We start from the raw sequence: 14037 nt of genomic DNA on the forward strand, positions 1-14037 counted from the left end.
TCCTACACATTTCGAGTCTGTATTACAATGGTGAGAAACTGAGAGCCTGAGTTTGACAACAGATCTCACCATGGTAACTAGAGTCCATGTGCAGCGTTGTACAGTATGTGTAGTAATGCTGGTGGTGTCATTTAAAGGCAAGTGGGTCTGGATAGTTTTACATGTAATATTTCATATATATTTATTTCCCCAACTGTTTGAATAGCGGTATGTCTCCCCAATTTTTTAAAAATAATGTTTTTGTGAGTTCTCTCACTGAAAAAGAGGAAAATCTAAATTGAAGTGAATGAACTGAAGTGAGGCTAATTTAATTAGTAAAAATACCTTTCTATTTTGATCAAGAAATAACCAACATTAACACGTGCCACAATTATTGACACTCTTGCATATAATATTTTTTTGCCTCCCTCTGGCAGGAAAACAGCCCTTAATATCTTATAAGTAAGTAAGTAAGTAAGTCTTATATAGCACATTTTTATGTGTCACACAAAGCGCTCTACACACAGACATCAACACAAACAAACTAACAAGTAATAAAAAAAAGACCATCTATAAGTGAAATCAGTTCATTTGTTACATTGAAATAGCTAAAATGTCCATTGGCAAAAGTGATCAACATGAACAGCACAGTGCGACTGTACAAACGGGAACGCTCTGGCACAGATCAATAATAGCAGTTGCTCTGAGCAAACACTGGAAATTCAACTGGCAGTAATTGAGACAGATTTCACATGACAGTTTCTATATACTGTAGCATCTTAAGGTTGGTGAATGCAGGGTAAGGAATGCGACAACATTCCTCTTTTTCTTCAGATCGTCCACGCTCTTAGGTCATCTCTTGCGCACTCTCATCTTACGTTCATCCCACACATTCTCCTTAGATCTGGGGATTGAGATGGCCATGGAGGAAGCTTGATTATATGTTGACTTGGATATATAATGAATTTTGGATAATTGTCCCTCTGGATGGTCAAATGAAGACCCATACAGTATTCAGTTTCTTAGGAGAGGCAGGCTCCATGTTTTGATTTAAAATGTTGTATTATATGGCTCATGTCATGATGTCCTGTAGCCCATCCTAATGAGGCTAACAGGGTTACAGCCAACACTCCTCCCAGAGAGCAACTTAATCAGGGGTGGCAATAATTCTGCTGGGCACTGCAGTTGGAGCAATTAATCTCTCTTCATAGAACTCTTCATTCTGTGCACCATCATTCTCACGTGTAGTCATTACCACCACCACCTCAGTTTGGGTGGAGGAGCTGTAGTTGGTGGAGCAGTGTTGAACAGTGTTTCTGCCCCCATGGAGGTGGCAATAAAGTAAATATTGGCACCGAACATGGCTAGAACTGGGAAAAAGGAGAGGCCGTACCCCAGACCTCGAATACCACTGCTGAAGGCTGCACACACCCAGTAGATCAACCTGGAGATGGAAAAAAAAAAAACGTAAAGTGTAAAAAATTACAGGACACAAAGATTATAGGGCGAACACAATTGCCCCATACGAGAGGAGATCACTGTGGTTAGAAAAGTGATCCTGATTCTAGAATGGTTGATTACCCGTGTGCCCACCTTGTTTTGATACTGTTGACCATTTCAATAGGATACTGTGTTTCACTACAAGCAGTCTATTTGGGGGAAACAACGTCAATCCTATTTCCCAAGAACGACATATACTGTATATAGGCTACCTGTCATTGTGGCCTACAGGACAGGCTTTTTAAATTATTATTACTCTACTTCCGGGTCATACGATGAAAGGTCCCTATGGCTGAGACACACAAAATCTGTCCAGCCCTCATAACATTTAGCACAGATTATGTACAGTAAATGAAGTAACCCCTAAAGTGAACCATTGCTAAATCAAGCACTAAATCAAGGAATGATTTCCGGATTAATCATTTATTCTCAACATTTGATCCAAACTGTGCATTTGGAGAACTGTTACATCCATAATAACATACAGTTATACACACCTGCCAAACACAAAGACGACAGTTAGGAGTGGTACCAGCTTGAGCAAGTCCTGCTGTATGTAGGTAGCCATGACACCCAGCTGCAGGAAGTACAGCAGGTAGAGAGTAAGGGAGTCGTGCACATAGTACCAGTGCATGGCAACGACCCGGTTCTCCCAGCAGCTCTCAAACTGTGGGGTCAGCGTTCTGCACCTCAATCGAGACACACTCTGCACCAGCACACCTGAACAGAACACAAGAAATATCAGCTCTACTTCAGAGATACTGGCCCTCAGGAACAACACTGTACTCCTCTATTACTGACAAGAATACCATGTGCACATACTATACATCACATTGAATGATAACATTCCGTGTTCATTTATACAAGTCATTTGAAGAGAACGTGTTAAGCACAACAATGCAATTTCTAAACATCTTAAATATCTCCAGATTTGTTTCTAAAGATGCTTGACCACAGAGAGGTTCTTGCTCACCCAAGCCTATGGGAATGGTGGCAAAGAATGCACAACGCAGTGCATACATCAGCCTGAAGGGGGTGCTGGTGATGGACGGGCCCTGAAAGGGTAGCAGTTCGTAGCCTGCCCATAACAACAACGGGAAGATGACCGCAGCAGCTGCCATTGACACACCCATCCTCACAGAGTCACCACAACCTGCTGAGGTGGAGGAAGTGTTTACAGTATATCTACAGTGTTTACATTATATACATAGCCAAAGGGTATATTGTGCTATATTGGCTATATTGCGCCATATTGGCTATATTGTGAGTGTTGCTATTTTCCCCCAATCTTGGGAGGGAACTAGGGCTGCATGATATTGGGGGGGGGGGGGGGGGGGTGACATGCACACACACAGTAATGTCCTTCGTATTATGCATATTAAAGGTGCTCTAAACAATGTTACGTGTTTATATATTTTTTTTGTCTTTCAATATAATGCTACATACAGCAAACATCACTTAACCATCCGCTAGCTGCCTCTGCTCTGAATACACTGTAAAAAAATACAGTCTCTGTGGACAGCCGAGGCTCAATGGAAGCAAAAACAACTTTGTCGACGAGACAACGAGATGTGCATTTAGGAAAGTTTCAATTGCACGGGAGGCAGGGGGAAGGAGGAGAGAGCTAGCTTTCTGTTTTGTTTGAATCGCATAGCATCGCTTAGAGCACCTTTAAAGAAACAAAAACATGTTTTTACCACACCCGTATAATAACCGCAGTGCCCAATAGCGAATCACAATCAGATGGTGCTTCAATCACAATCAAGAAATGCATTCCCATGTACAGTATGACCCATCTGTGTATTTATCTCATAGCTGAGGACAATTTGCAAAATCAATGCATAAATCTCATTAAAGAGGCAGGATATTGTGGAAAGGTTCATATGAAATATCAAAATCTCAAATACCTTTGAGTTGGGGGTGTTCAGAGGCCCAGTGGTGGGGATGGGCATGTTCAGTTGTGTTGTGCAGTGCATCATATAGAGGGGGCATTTCTGTGGGCTGTTCACCTTCAACAAGACCCTTCTCTGGCCGGTCTGGCCTAATGTCAGTGTTCATCACTGTTACCACGGGGTTAAAGGCATGAGCACCCTTTTCTGGCATCACACTCCTCAGGCTCCCAGAGGTTTCAGTAATGTCCCCTTTATCAACTTCATAGTCCACTCCCTTGTTGTGGATCATTGTCTTCTCCTCCAGCAAGATGCTCTGTTTCTGTCCCAGTTGTATGACACTACGAGGCCTCAATGAGTCTCTTGACTTGCCAATAGTGTTGGGGCGGTCTTCCTTTTTGTCAGGTTCCATGTTGGGAAGAGTGAATTCTCGCTGTGTGATCTCTTTCTGTTCCTGATAATGAATTTGACTGTGTTCTGTCACTGTATAATAATGTATATTATACAAATAACTGTATAATCATTTTCTTGTTTACTTACCCAATATGTCAAATGGTCTTATTTCATGCCTGTATGTCTCAGTGGGCTTTCTGTGTTGTTATAGTGTTTGATTGTACAAATGATATGTGCATTTCCTTTCAGGCTGTCCAGAATGGCTTCAGGTTGATCTGAAATATGCACAAATTCACAATTTTCAACCTGTACTCATCTGAGGGGATGACCACATTCAGCTCCCACTGGAAAGAATTGGACTTCAGTAAGCATTATTACTTTCAAATGTGGATGAACACCTAATAATGTGACTAGTGACCTAGTAATATTTCCCCCAAGACTATGCAAAAGTGCTATATAAATAAAGATGAATTACTTACTTACTAACCAGGGTGCTTTAATTAAGCAAGCCCCTAGCGGCTGTGGTTTATACTGTATAATTGAACAGCTAAGGGGCGTTGTTAGGCACAACGAAATGCGGTCAAGGTGTGTGTATATCGTGATATTTACAACGGCATCGAACGCGATTCAGCCAATCCCAATCAAGGACCAGAACTATCCGTTTTAGATCCACAAGTGAGGAGCATGCACCACTTCCATGACAGATACAGTATGTGAAAAAGGAGCCAAACACTTTTTCACTGCACTAGCCTATATATGTTCAGATATGAAATTATAATTGTTGATAGAATGTTGTGGATATCGGAAATATTCATTTTGAGCAAGAAGAACTTAACTAGGCCTATATGTACAACTGTGATCTAGAAGTTCAAACAGCCATTTATCTACCTATTCAAATAGATTATCTTAAATTGAATGTAAAAATAAAGAAATGGACATCTTGAACTACAATTTCTGCTAGTATGAATGTCATTACATGTGATTTTTCAATCATACTGTTTCAATGAGATGCTCTCACAAGGGGAGTCAGTTTGGCCAATTGGCCAGTATGGCCAATTTCAGGGCCTTGTAAGAGAGACATTTACATAAGATATCTTATCGGTTTACATTCTTGAATTCTACACAAATAAAGTTAATCCAAATGACAGTGTTTCCTATCAAAGGTGCCGGAAATGTCAGAAGTTGGACAAATAGCCAGCCAGCTGGCTGGTTCGCCAAAATGCAGAAAATATTCAATGTTAAAGGGCCTTATAAAACTGTTACTGATACATACATATATTTTGGATTTCTTCATAGGTTTGACATACTGTAGGAGCGCATGAGATATTATTGATTACTGAGTGATTTGGCATGGAATGGACCTAGGGCTGTCAGATTTTGCCCAGAAATAAAATCCTGATTTCCTTCTCTCAAAATTCGATTTTCAATTAGGATTACGATTATTTTGTGAAATGACAAAAGGTAAGAAATTATTTCAAATATGCTGTTTTGTATTTAACATTTTGCAAATAATTTCTCCATCGGGATTTAAGTGCGAATCTTGCTCTTATTAAACAATATTAATAATTCATTTAAATTATCAATTTTAACCAAAAATATTGAACTTTTGCCACAAAATTCAACACTTGCAAACTTAAAGGTGCACTATGAGATCCTGTTTGACGTCACCTCTGTTGACGTTCCACATAAACACCAAACAAAACAAAGCAAGCTCGCCCCCGCGGGGTAACGGTAAAGAACCGTTTCCATATCCATGCGCGTCACGCAACACGCACATGGATATGGAAAGAGGATTTGTGCCTGTGCCATCTCACTGCCAACAGAAGCTTACACATCTCGACGATGTTTGGCTGGCCATGGTTTGTTATATTTTGTTATTATATCACATTGTTTTGGTGCACAGCCTGTGCTTAGTGTTTGTTTTGAGGATCACAGCCCCTGTGTTGTCTTTTGAGATCGGGTTTTTTCACATCGTATTCAGGGGACAGGCGGCAAGCTGATCAAGGGGAGAAACATACAATTGACAAGAGACAAAAATGCAGGATCAATGCAATCATGCAGGATCTCATAGTGCACCTTTAAGTACCGTAATTACCCTCGTTAAAATGAAAAATCGATCACCCTGAACACATAATAGCGATTCCGATTTAAAATCAATTAATTACACAGCCCTAAATGACCCTATTGGAGGGCTACACGATTATGGCTAAAATTATATTCACAATATAGCCAACACAGCCTATTTAAACTCATGATATTCAGACTGGCCCAAAACATTAACCCACCGGGAATCGTCCCAAAACTCCCAATTAGCCATTCCAGCTGTTTCTCATCTATGAGTTTAATCGTTTGGTTATTTGATAAGTACTGTAGCCTGGCCTGTAACACTACACTATACATTTTAAATATTGTTCAATCATATTTTATTGAGTGTTGTGTATTGAAACACATTACAGGATGCACACAATAGTCTGTAAATTGCATAGGCCTAGGCCCTAAACAAAATTCAGCTCATAATAGCCTACATCGGAGGAAGCAAACAAGGACTAAAAGTTAACGTGTGTGGCGTGACATCGTGTGATATGTGTTTCACAGTATCAGTTGAAAAGCCCTGCTTTGCTCATGACTTGGTTAACTAAAGCCTACCTTACACTGACAGACAGTAGTCTACAAACTTCCAAGAATCTTTCCCAAATCTTGTCAAAGTCTGTCAGTGTAAAACCTAATGTATAGTCGACGCGCATGACCTGTCGCGCGACAATGTGACGTCAAAATGACGTAGTTCTCGCTGGCGCGCCAGGATTTAAACCTGTGTGCCCAGGTGTCGCGCACCAGTCATTTTTTTTCAGAGTCGCGCACCAAACCGTAAGAGAGAATGGATGCGTTCGAGACGAAGCTGTCGGAGGAAGTGCGCCTCTACAGGCACATCTACGACCAAAGTATGAAGGAGCATAGAGATGCCCAGAGGTGCAACAGCTCATGGAGAGAAATCTCCATGAGTGTTGGTAGAGATGAGCCGTCCACCCGGAAAGCGTGGAAAAACCTCCGGGATCGCTTTGGCAAAGCCAAAAAACGACTGGAGGCAGCTACCAGAAGCGGTGCTGCAGGAGGGCAGAGGCCTGCACCCATCCTGCACGAATTGGCTGACCAATTTTGTTAAACATAGGCCAACAGCCACAAATGTTGAGGTAAGCAGAACATGTTTGCTTTCATTTCATTCACGCATTTGTTTCCAGACTCAGCATCTGGTTCCACAGACACAGAGTCGACGCGATCCTCCTCGCCGTCTCGGGCAGCATCACCCCTCTCCATCCCACTTTCCCCCATCGCAACCACAGAGGTGACGGAGGTGGCATCCACGTCATCTCTGCCAGTGCCTACCCCAAGGAGGACGAAGAGACGGATGGTGAACGAGTCTGTGGAGGAGATCCAGGCGCGGTTCAAGGACCAAAGAGATGCGTTGGTTCAGAGTATGAAGGACATGCAAGAAAAAGCTCTTCAGGATGCTCTGGCGGCGATTGCTCCTCCGCATCCATCTTCTGCGGTGGCGTTTTTCAGAAACCTTGGCCTGATGGCGGAGAGCCTCGACCCGGACTTGCTTGAGCCCTTGAAGAAGACGATGATGAACACGTTCTTCCAGTTCGCCCACGAGAACCAGCGATGACCAGGATAACCAGGATAATGACCAGGATAACCCACGACGACGGATCTAGAACTTTAAACTGACCTAGGCTATAGCCTTAACTTATTACCTATATACTGAATTATAACCTATAGCCTTATAACTTTAAACTAACTTTATAACTTTATTTAGTACATATATGCCCATTAAGGTAGGCTTTACTTGCCTGACATCCGAAATATTGTCGAATGGATGATCCACTTTGAGGGACAGCCTTCAGGTGTGCCACTCATTTGATTTTTGACCATTGTTTTTTGTAGTCTTTCAATATAATGCTACTAGTTCACAAGTGCCTCCAGAAAACTTCAGGCTGCAGGGAACATCTGTTTTTGGTAGGCTACGTGCAGCACAGGTTTAAGGAGTGCTTGATTTGTTTTCTAGCGAAACATGGGTGGAGCATGCATTTTTAATATCGCTCGATCATGCAAACTTGTGAGAAGCCAAAATCGTGAGCGCGATTACAATTCGATTAACTGTGCAGCCCTACCCTATTGTTGTTGTTATTATGGCTTAGTCACTAATCTGACTTTGAGATAGTCACACCCATGACTGCTCCTATGTCCAAAGCAAAACAAGTGCTTGGGTTTTTAACAAAGTTATCAGGAAACCTCTGATCAAAGTTCATACGTCAGTGTCACACTGGGCTTGCGTATCACTGATTAACCAGCCACTCCCTAAATGATAGGTTTAGCACTTGTGTTGGATGTAGTCTACGAGGTTGTGCAGTCAGGGCCACCCGGGGTGCCTCTCAACTTCTCTCCTCGATGCTCGATCCTCCATGCTCATTCCCACTGATCTGTATAACTAACACTGGATAGACTATCCCATTGTTGCTGCCCCATCATTCTTTATGTAGATCAGTGAGGACGAGAACGAGGAGAGAAGGGAGGATGTATGAAAGACTAAATGAGAGGCAACCAAGGTGTGGAGTACGCTGGGGATTTCTCCCTTGCAGTTTTGAGGAGATAGCCATCATCCCCTCAGTTTTGATGAGGACAAATATAGCCTGTACTAAGAGCATCACATTCCAACCAGAGCCATGTAAAGAGGCCACTAGAGCTCTCGTAACCACTGCATATCTGATAATAAATGATAAATTAAACACTTTTTGTTTTTGCCCCCATTTATCATGAGTTGAACTCAAGACCTAAGACTTTCTCTATACAAAAGGCTTATTTCTCTAAAATATTGTTCACAAATCTGTCTAAATCTGTGTTAGTGAGCACTTCTCCTTTTCCGAGACAATCAATCCACCTTACAGGTGTGGCATATCAAGATGCTGATTAGACAGCATGATTATTGCACAGGTGTGCCACAATAAAAGGCCACTCTAAAATGTGCAAGTTTCTAGGGAGCTTGCAATGGGCATGCTGACTGTAAGAATATCCACCAGAGCTGTTGCAGGTGAATAGAATGTTAATTTCTCTACCATAACTTGTCTCCAAGGACGTTTCAGAGAATTTGCCAGTACATCTCACCGCCCTGTTACCACAGACCATGGGTGACTCTCAAACTCTCTCCTCGATGCTCTGTCCTAGAGGTTCGTTTCCACTGATCTACAACTAACACTGGATAGACTATCCCATTGTTGCCGCCTCATCATTCTTTATCTAGATCAGTGAGGATGAGGGTCGAGGAAGGAAGGGAGGGTGTATAAAAGACCAAATGAGAGGCACTGTGTAGCTACACCAGCCCAGGACCTCCACATTCAGCATCTTCACCTCCAAGATCGTTTGAGACCAGTCATCCAGACAGCTGTTGCAACAATCAGTTTGCATAACCAAAGAATTTCTTCACAAACTGTCTTTGGGAAGCTCAAGCATGCTTGTCGTCTGTGTTGCCAAGTCCGCTTGCTATAAGGCTTGTTATAGGGCTTTCATTTGCAAAGTCGTTTGAAAATATTTGTAGTTGCGGGTTGCGGTTTTTTGGGCTTGTTGTCAGAGACCTAGTTGCTTATTTTTCTCTCAAGACTTGGCAACATTGCTTGTCGTCCTCATCGGGGTCTCAACCTGACTGCAGTTCATAGTCGTAACTGACTTGAGTGGGTAAATGCTCACAGTTGATGGTGTCTGGCACTTTGGTCTTCTCTTCACGGATTAATCCTGTTTTCACTGAACAGGGCAGATGGCAGACAGTGTGTATGGCGCTGTGTGGGTGAGACGTTTGCAGGCGTCAACATTGCGGATCGAATGGCCCATGGTGGCGGTGAGGATATGGTATGGGCAGGCGTGTGTTATGGACAATGAACGCAGGTGCATTTTATTGATGGCATTTTGAATGCAGAGACATACCGTGTACAGTGGCGGTTTTAGGTACGGGCGAACCGGGCGGTCGCCCGGGGCGGCATCTTGTATGGGGCGGCACGAGCGCTTAACCCTATGAGCCCGACTGACGCAAAGTGCGTCAAAAAACACTCATGGGGGCGCTCGTGGAGGATCTCGCCTGGGGAGTAATTCAGGCTAGAACCGCCACTGACCGTGTACCATGATACACAGAGGTACCTTGCATGTTTGGAATGCTCTGAATTGACATATATGATGGCTTGTTCCAGGTCCTGCCAATATCCAGCAACTTTGCACAGCCATTTAAGAGTGGACCAAAATTCCCACAATCAACAACCTGATCAACTCCATGCAAAGGAACTATAGCCCCTTTCCCACATGAGCTAGACATCCGGATGTCTAACGGGTGCTCTTAGGTGGGAACGATAGCCGGTACAGTTCCAGGTAGAGTGAGGTGGGCGTGCCAATGACGTAATAGAAATGCGCCCTTGCGGCGGGAAGCTGAAAGTACAACTTGCCATGGTAACGAAACATTGCTTACATTGACCTACGAACACAGACGAGAGAACATCGGAGAACAGAAAACAGATGAATAAAGAAGAATGGCAACAACCTGGAAGGATCAAGAAATCCGTGAGCTGCATCAGAGCTGATGACGAGATCGTGAAACAGATGATGGGCACAGCAAGAGATGCTGTCATGTACGAAAGAATCACAGTGTGACTACAAGATCAGGGCATCAAGAAAACGAGGCAACAGTTGAACAACAAACTGAAAATGCTTAAACGGCAGTACCACTAGGTGGTAGACCACAACAACCGGAGTGGGAATGATCGGGAAACACTCCCATATTTTGAGTTGTGTGAGGCGATCTGAAGAACCAGACATTCCACGAGACCAGTGGCATTGTCCGCCACCATGCAGATGCCCTGCTTTGCCGGACGTGAAGAAGCATCCACCACAGATGGATGTCGAGAGGATCTCATAGCATCACCATCAGAGACGGTGTCATGCTCAGACACGGCATCTTCACCTTCAGTCTACACACTTTGTGTGTACAACACTACTCTTTGTTTGTACAATACTACACTTCCAACGGCCCTTGCAGACGCCAAAATGCATTTTCAACCACCATTCGAGCAGAGCTCAAACGGCAGTTGAAGGTGTTCTGTTCCAGAGTCAAGCGATGGTGATGGGTAAAGCCCTTCATCAGCCACTTTTTCAAAGGGTAGGCTGCGTCTCCGATGGTATGGATTGGCACCTTCAGTCCGTTTACAATTGTAGCTTTCTCACAAGGGAACAAGTAACCATTTGGGGCTTCGGCCGCCTGGTAGATGACTGAATTGGCAAGAACTCTTGCATCGCGAGTTGAACTTGCCCATCCCGTGTACACATCTGTGAAACTGCGAAAATGACACCACCGTGAGCAAAACATATAGGCTACTCTCTAATCAAAGTAACAACGTTGAGTAACCTAGGCCTAAGACAAATCATTAACCTATACCAGAAATCGTGGTCAACAACCGCTTGGACTACGGAGTGCCAGCCTTTCCGATTGTAGTAAGACTTTGGGTCTTCCCTCGGAGCAATGATGGGAATGTGAGTTCCATCAATTGCACCTGCACACATGGGGTGCCATCCACGGTCTTCTGAAGTTAATCTCCTTTTGGCAGGGAGATGAAACATGCTGTCAGGTTGTTCTTGATTGCAGCGGTAACTTCACGCACATGCTTAATACACACTGTAGACAGCCCGACACCAAAGAGACAGCTAATTGTCCTGTATTCACTTGGTGTGGCATACCACCACAAAACTCTCATAACTAGTCTTTTGCGTGGCTCCAGTGCTTTTCGGCACCGTGTAGTTTGGTGTGTCAATGTAGGTGCTAACTCATTTAAAATTAACTCAAACGTAGCCCGATTCATATGGAAATGAAGCCTCCATTGGTCATTGCCAAAGTTCTGTAGAACATCTGTCCAAAATACGTTGCCACTTGGTCTGTCAATTGTCCATACTCCTCTCTGTGCACAATGTTGCTGCACATACCGAATCATTAGAGAGATTCGGTTTCGCCGGCTACGACGCCTTGCAAGTTGCAGTGACCTCTCCAAATTTCTCCGACTAGCCTGCGTTGTTCTGTTGTTTCATCGATGTTTCGGATCTGATGTAGAGTTCGCATCATCAAGGCAACACAGCTCGAAACTGTTCTGGTTTGTTCCATGATGGCAAGCAAATCAACAAGAATGGTCACATTTATTTAGCGTCATGTCCCACACCCTGCAAGTGCTGACATTGCCCCACAACTATTGCTAATTACTTTTCTCTTTGGTTAGACTCAAACAATTTGTTTTGTTTAATAATAATGATTTCGTTTTGTTCATTATAGTTTTCACACAATCAAAAATAATAAAATGATAAATAAACTGATTTGTTAGGGGAAATAGAATCTAGAGAATTTAGAATTTAGCTACTTTTTTCAAAAGGCAAACAAGGTAAGGTACAAGGCATATACAAAATATCTTGCATGTTAATTTATTTGGTCGTTTCTGGTTATAAAGAAAAAACAAGTGTCCCCTGACATTTTACCGTTAGCGCAGTATAATCAATACATTTTAAGAGAGCATGCTGGTTTGGTATTGGCAATTTTATACCAGTCAAATTAAATATGCCTACTAGTTGTTCATATGTGTTCAGATCATGGTCACTTGGTGTCCAGTATTAAAGGGTGTTTATTTGTGGCTTCATAAAATACCAACATCACACGTTCACTTTAGAGTGCTCAACCAGTAGCCCAAACCACATAAAGTAAATCAATCGATGAAAAGGTTTAATAAAAGGCTATAAGTTAAGACCTCTCACACAACAAGAGTCCACTGGGGACAGATCTGGCATTCAGCTGGCTTTTTGCTCATCCAGTTTTGACCAACTTTAAACACATTTTGAATCATTCATTTCTAAATGCTTTTTCATTTAAATTATAATCGATGTTCAGGCAAGTTTAAAATATTATGGTGGTCCAATCGGGTAATCGTTGTCCAATTCATGGATTTCATCAGGCCCTTTCCACAGGTGAATAAAATCAAGCACCTTGATTATCAATGCAGACTGCATGGTGCTTGATTAATACACCTGTGGAAGGACCTGATGAAGCCCATGAATAGGAATCTGATATTACCATCTGCCTGCTGCACATTATTAACAAGAATATCTTCAGACTATTATGTTGATCATTTCAGTAGATCTCTTAATTGTTAGGTCTAGGCCTACTTGATTTATCTTTACTCAATCAAAACAACATTAATGTTACCTGAAATACGCAATTAACATGACTTATAAATGTTTTTTAAAAATGTTATTTTATATTCACTGTATGCTATTTAGCCTTCAATATATGCGTTCATAAATTGTCAGTGATTGGGGTCGCTAACGTTTCAAGTCATCACCGCAAGCAGGTGTCCCATCAGGCTAAATGGCATGCAGGTGACGCATATCTGCCTACCTTGCCCACTGAAAGCAGGCAAGATGTCAGGCGTCTTTCTTTGGGTCTACCAAACAGGGAAACACCACACATAAAACTAGTGTAGCCTACACATCACAGGTCTAGGCCTACATTTGAAATTATATTTAAGCGCATTAGGATGATGCTGTCTTGAAAGTAGCATGACAATGCACAATAACACATAAGCGCAAGCTATATTGCTGGTTTACGCTACGAGGCACTAACTCAAAAGCCTTTGCGTTGGTCTACTCGGAATAATATAAATCATCAGGCTGCTACTCAACTGCTTAAGAGTGATGGCGAGCGAGGGAAGATGGGGTTCCAGTAGCCTAAAGTAAGTGCTGCGATTAAGGAGAGTGTACAGTGAAACAAACTTACCAGAAACCGCGAAGAACATAAAGCGACAATCTCCCGAGACACACAGGCTACGCTGTGACAAAAGGGCAGGGCTAGGTGACAGGTGTGGTCCAGAAAGTGAGTTAAATCAAGGAAGTAATTTGCTACATGGACTGTTTCACTCTAGAAAAATTACTTGACATGTAGGCCTAGGGCGTGTGTAGAAGCAACAAACAACGTTATTCAAATAAACAATGCAGATTCTTGCTGTCCATGACTAACAGCATAGACTGGCTATAGTCTACTCCAAAAATTGAAATATAAATTGACACTAGTTAGCCTGGTAGGCCTATTATGCAGCACAATTACCTTTGCAAAAATGCTTTATCGAGGTAGGCTTCAAAGGTTTATTTTGCATTAGAGCGCACAGTTCTGTAGCCTAGTCCTAGAAAATAGATATATAGCATAAAAACATAT

General features: G+C 42.6%; 1 protein-coding gene across 2 annotated transcripts; it reads right to left on the reverse strand.

Moving 5' to 3' along the window:
- Window positions 1–421: 421 nt before the first annotated feature.
- tmem79a (transmembrane protein 79a) lies at window positions 422–13666 on the reverse strand. Of its 2 annotated transcripts, none has more exons than XM_062529426.1 (6): window positions 13603–13666; window positions 3909–4036; window positions 3387–3822; window positions 2453–2632; window positions 1977–2199; window positions 422–1423 (listed from the first exon to the last, which is right to left on the reverse strand). In XM_062529426.1, exons 3-6 carry the CDS (start codon window positions 3778–3780, stop codon window positions 1231–1233), a joined length of 990 nt encoding a protein of 329 aa, XP_062385410.1. In that variant the 5' UTR covers window positions 3781–3822; window positions 3909–4036; window positions 13603–13666; the 3' UTR covers window positions 422–1230. The 2 variants fall into 2 exon arrangements, with proteins under 2 accessions (XP_062385410.1, XP_062385409.1); XM_062529425.1 differs by having other exon boundaries at window positions 425–1423; window positions 2453–2635.
- Window positions 13667–14037: the final 371 nt, after the last annotated feature.

The sequence above is a fragment of the Sardina pilchardus genome, chromosome 24 (assembly GCF_963854185.1).
Source record: "Sardina pilchardus chromosome 24, fSarPil1.1, whole genome shotgun sequence".
NCBI classification, from domain to species: domain Eukaryota; kingdom Metazoa; phylum Chordata; class Actinopteri; order Clupeiformes; family Clupeidae; genus Sardina; species Sardina pilchardus.

Bases quoted from the DNA above. Each gene is read 5' to 3' on its own strand.
- tmem79a (XM_062529425.1), bottom strand. From the start codon at position 3,780: ATGGAACCTGACAAAAAGGAAGACCGCCCCAACACTATTGGCAAGTCA. The intron at 2,200-2,452 runs GTGAGCAAGAAC...TGTTCTGTTCAG, and splicing joins CACCATTCCCATAGGCTTGG to GTGTGCTGGTGCAGAGTGTG. The intron at 1,424-1,976 runs GTGTGTATAACT...TTCCATCTCCAG, and splicing joins GTCGTCTTTGTGTTTGGCAG to GTTGATCTACTGGGTGTGTG.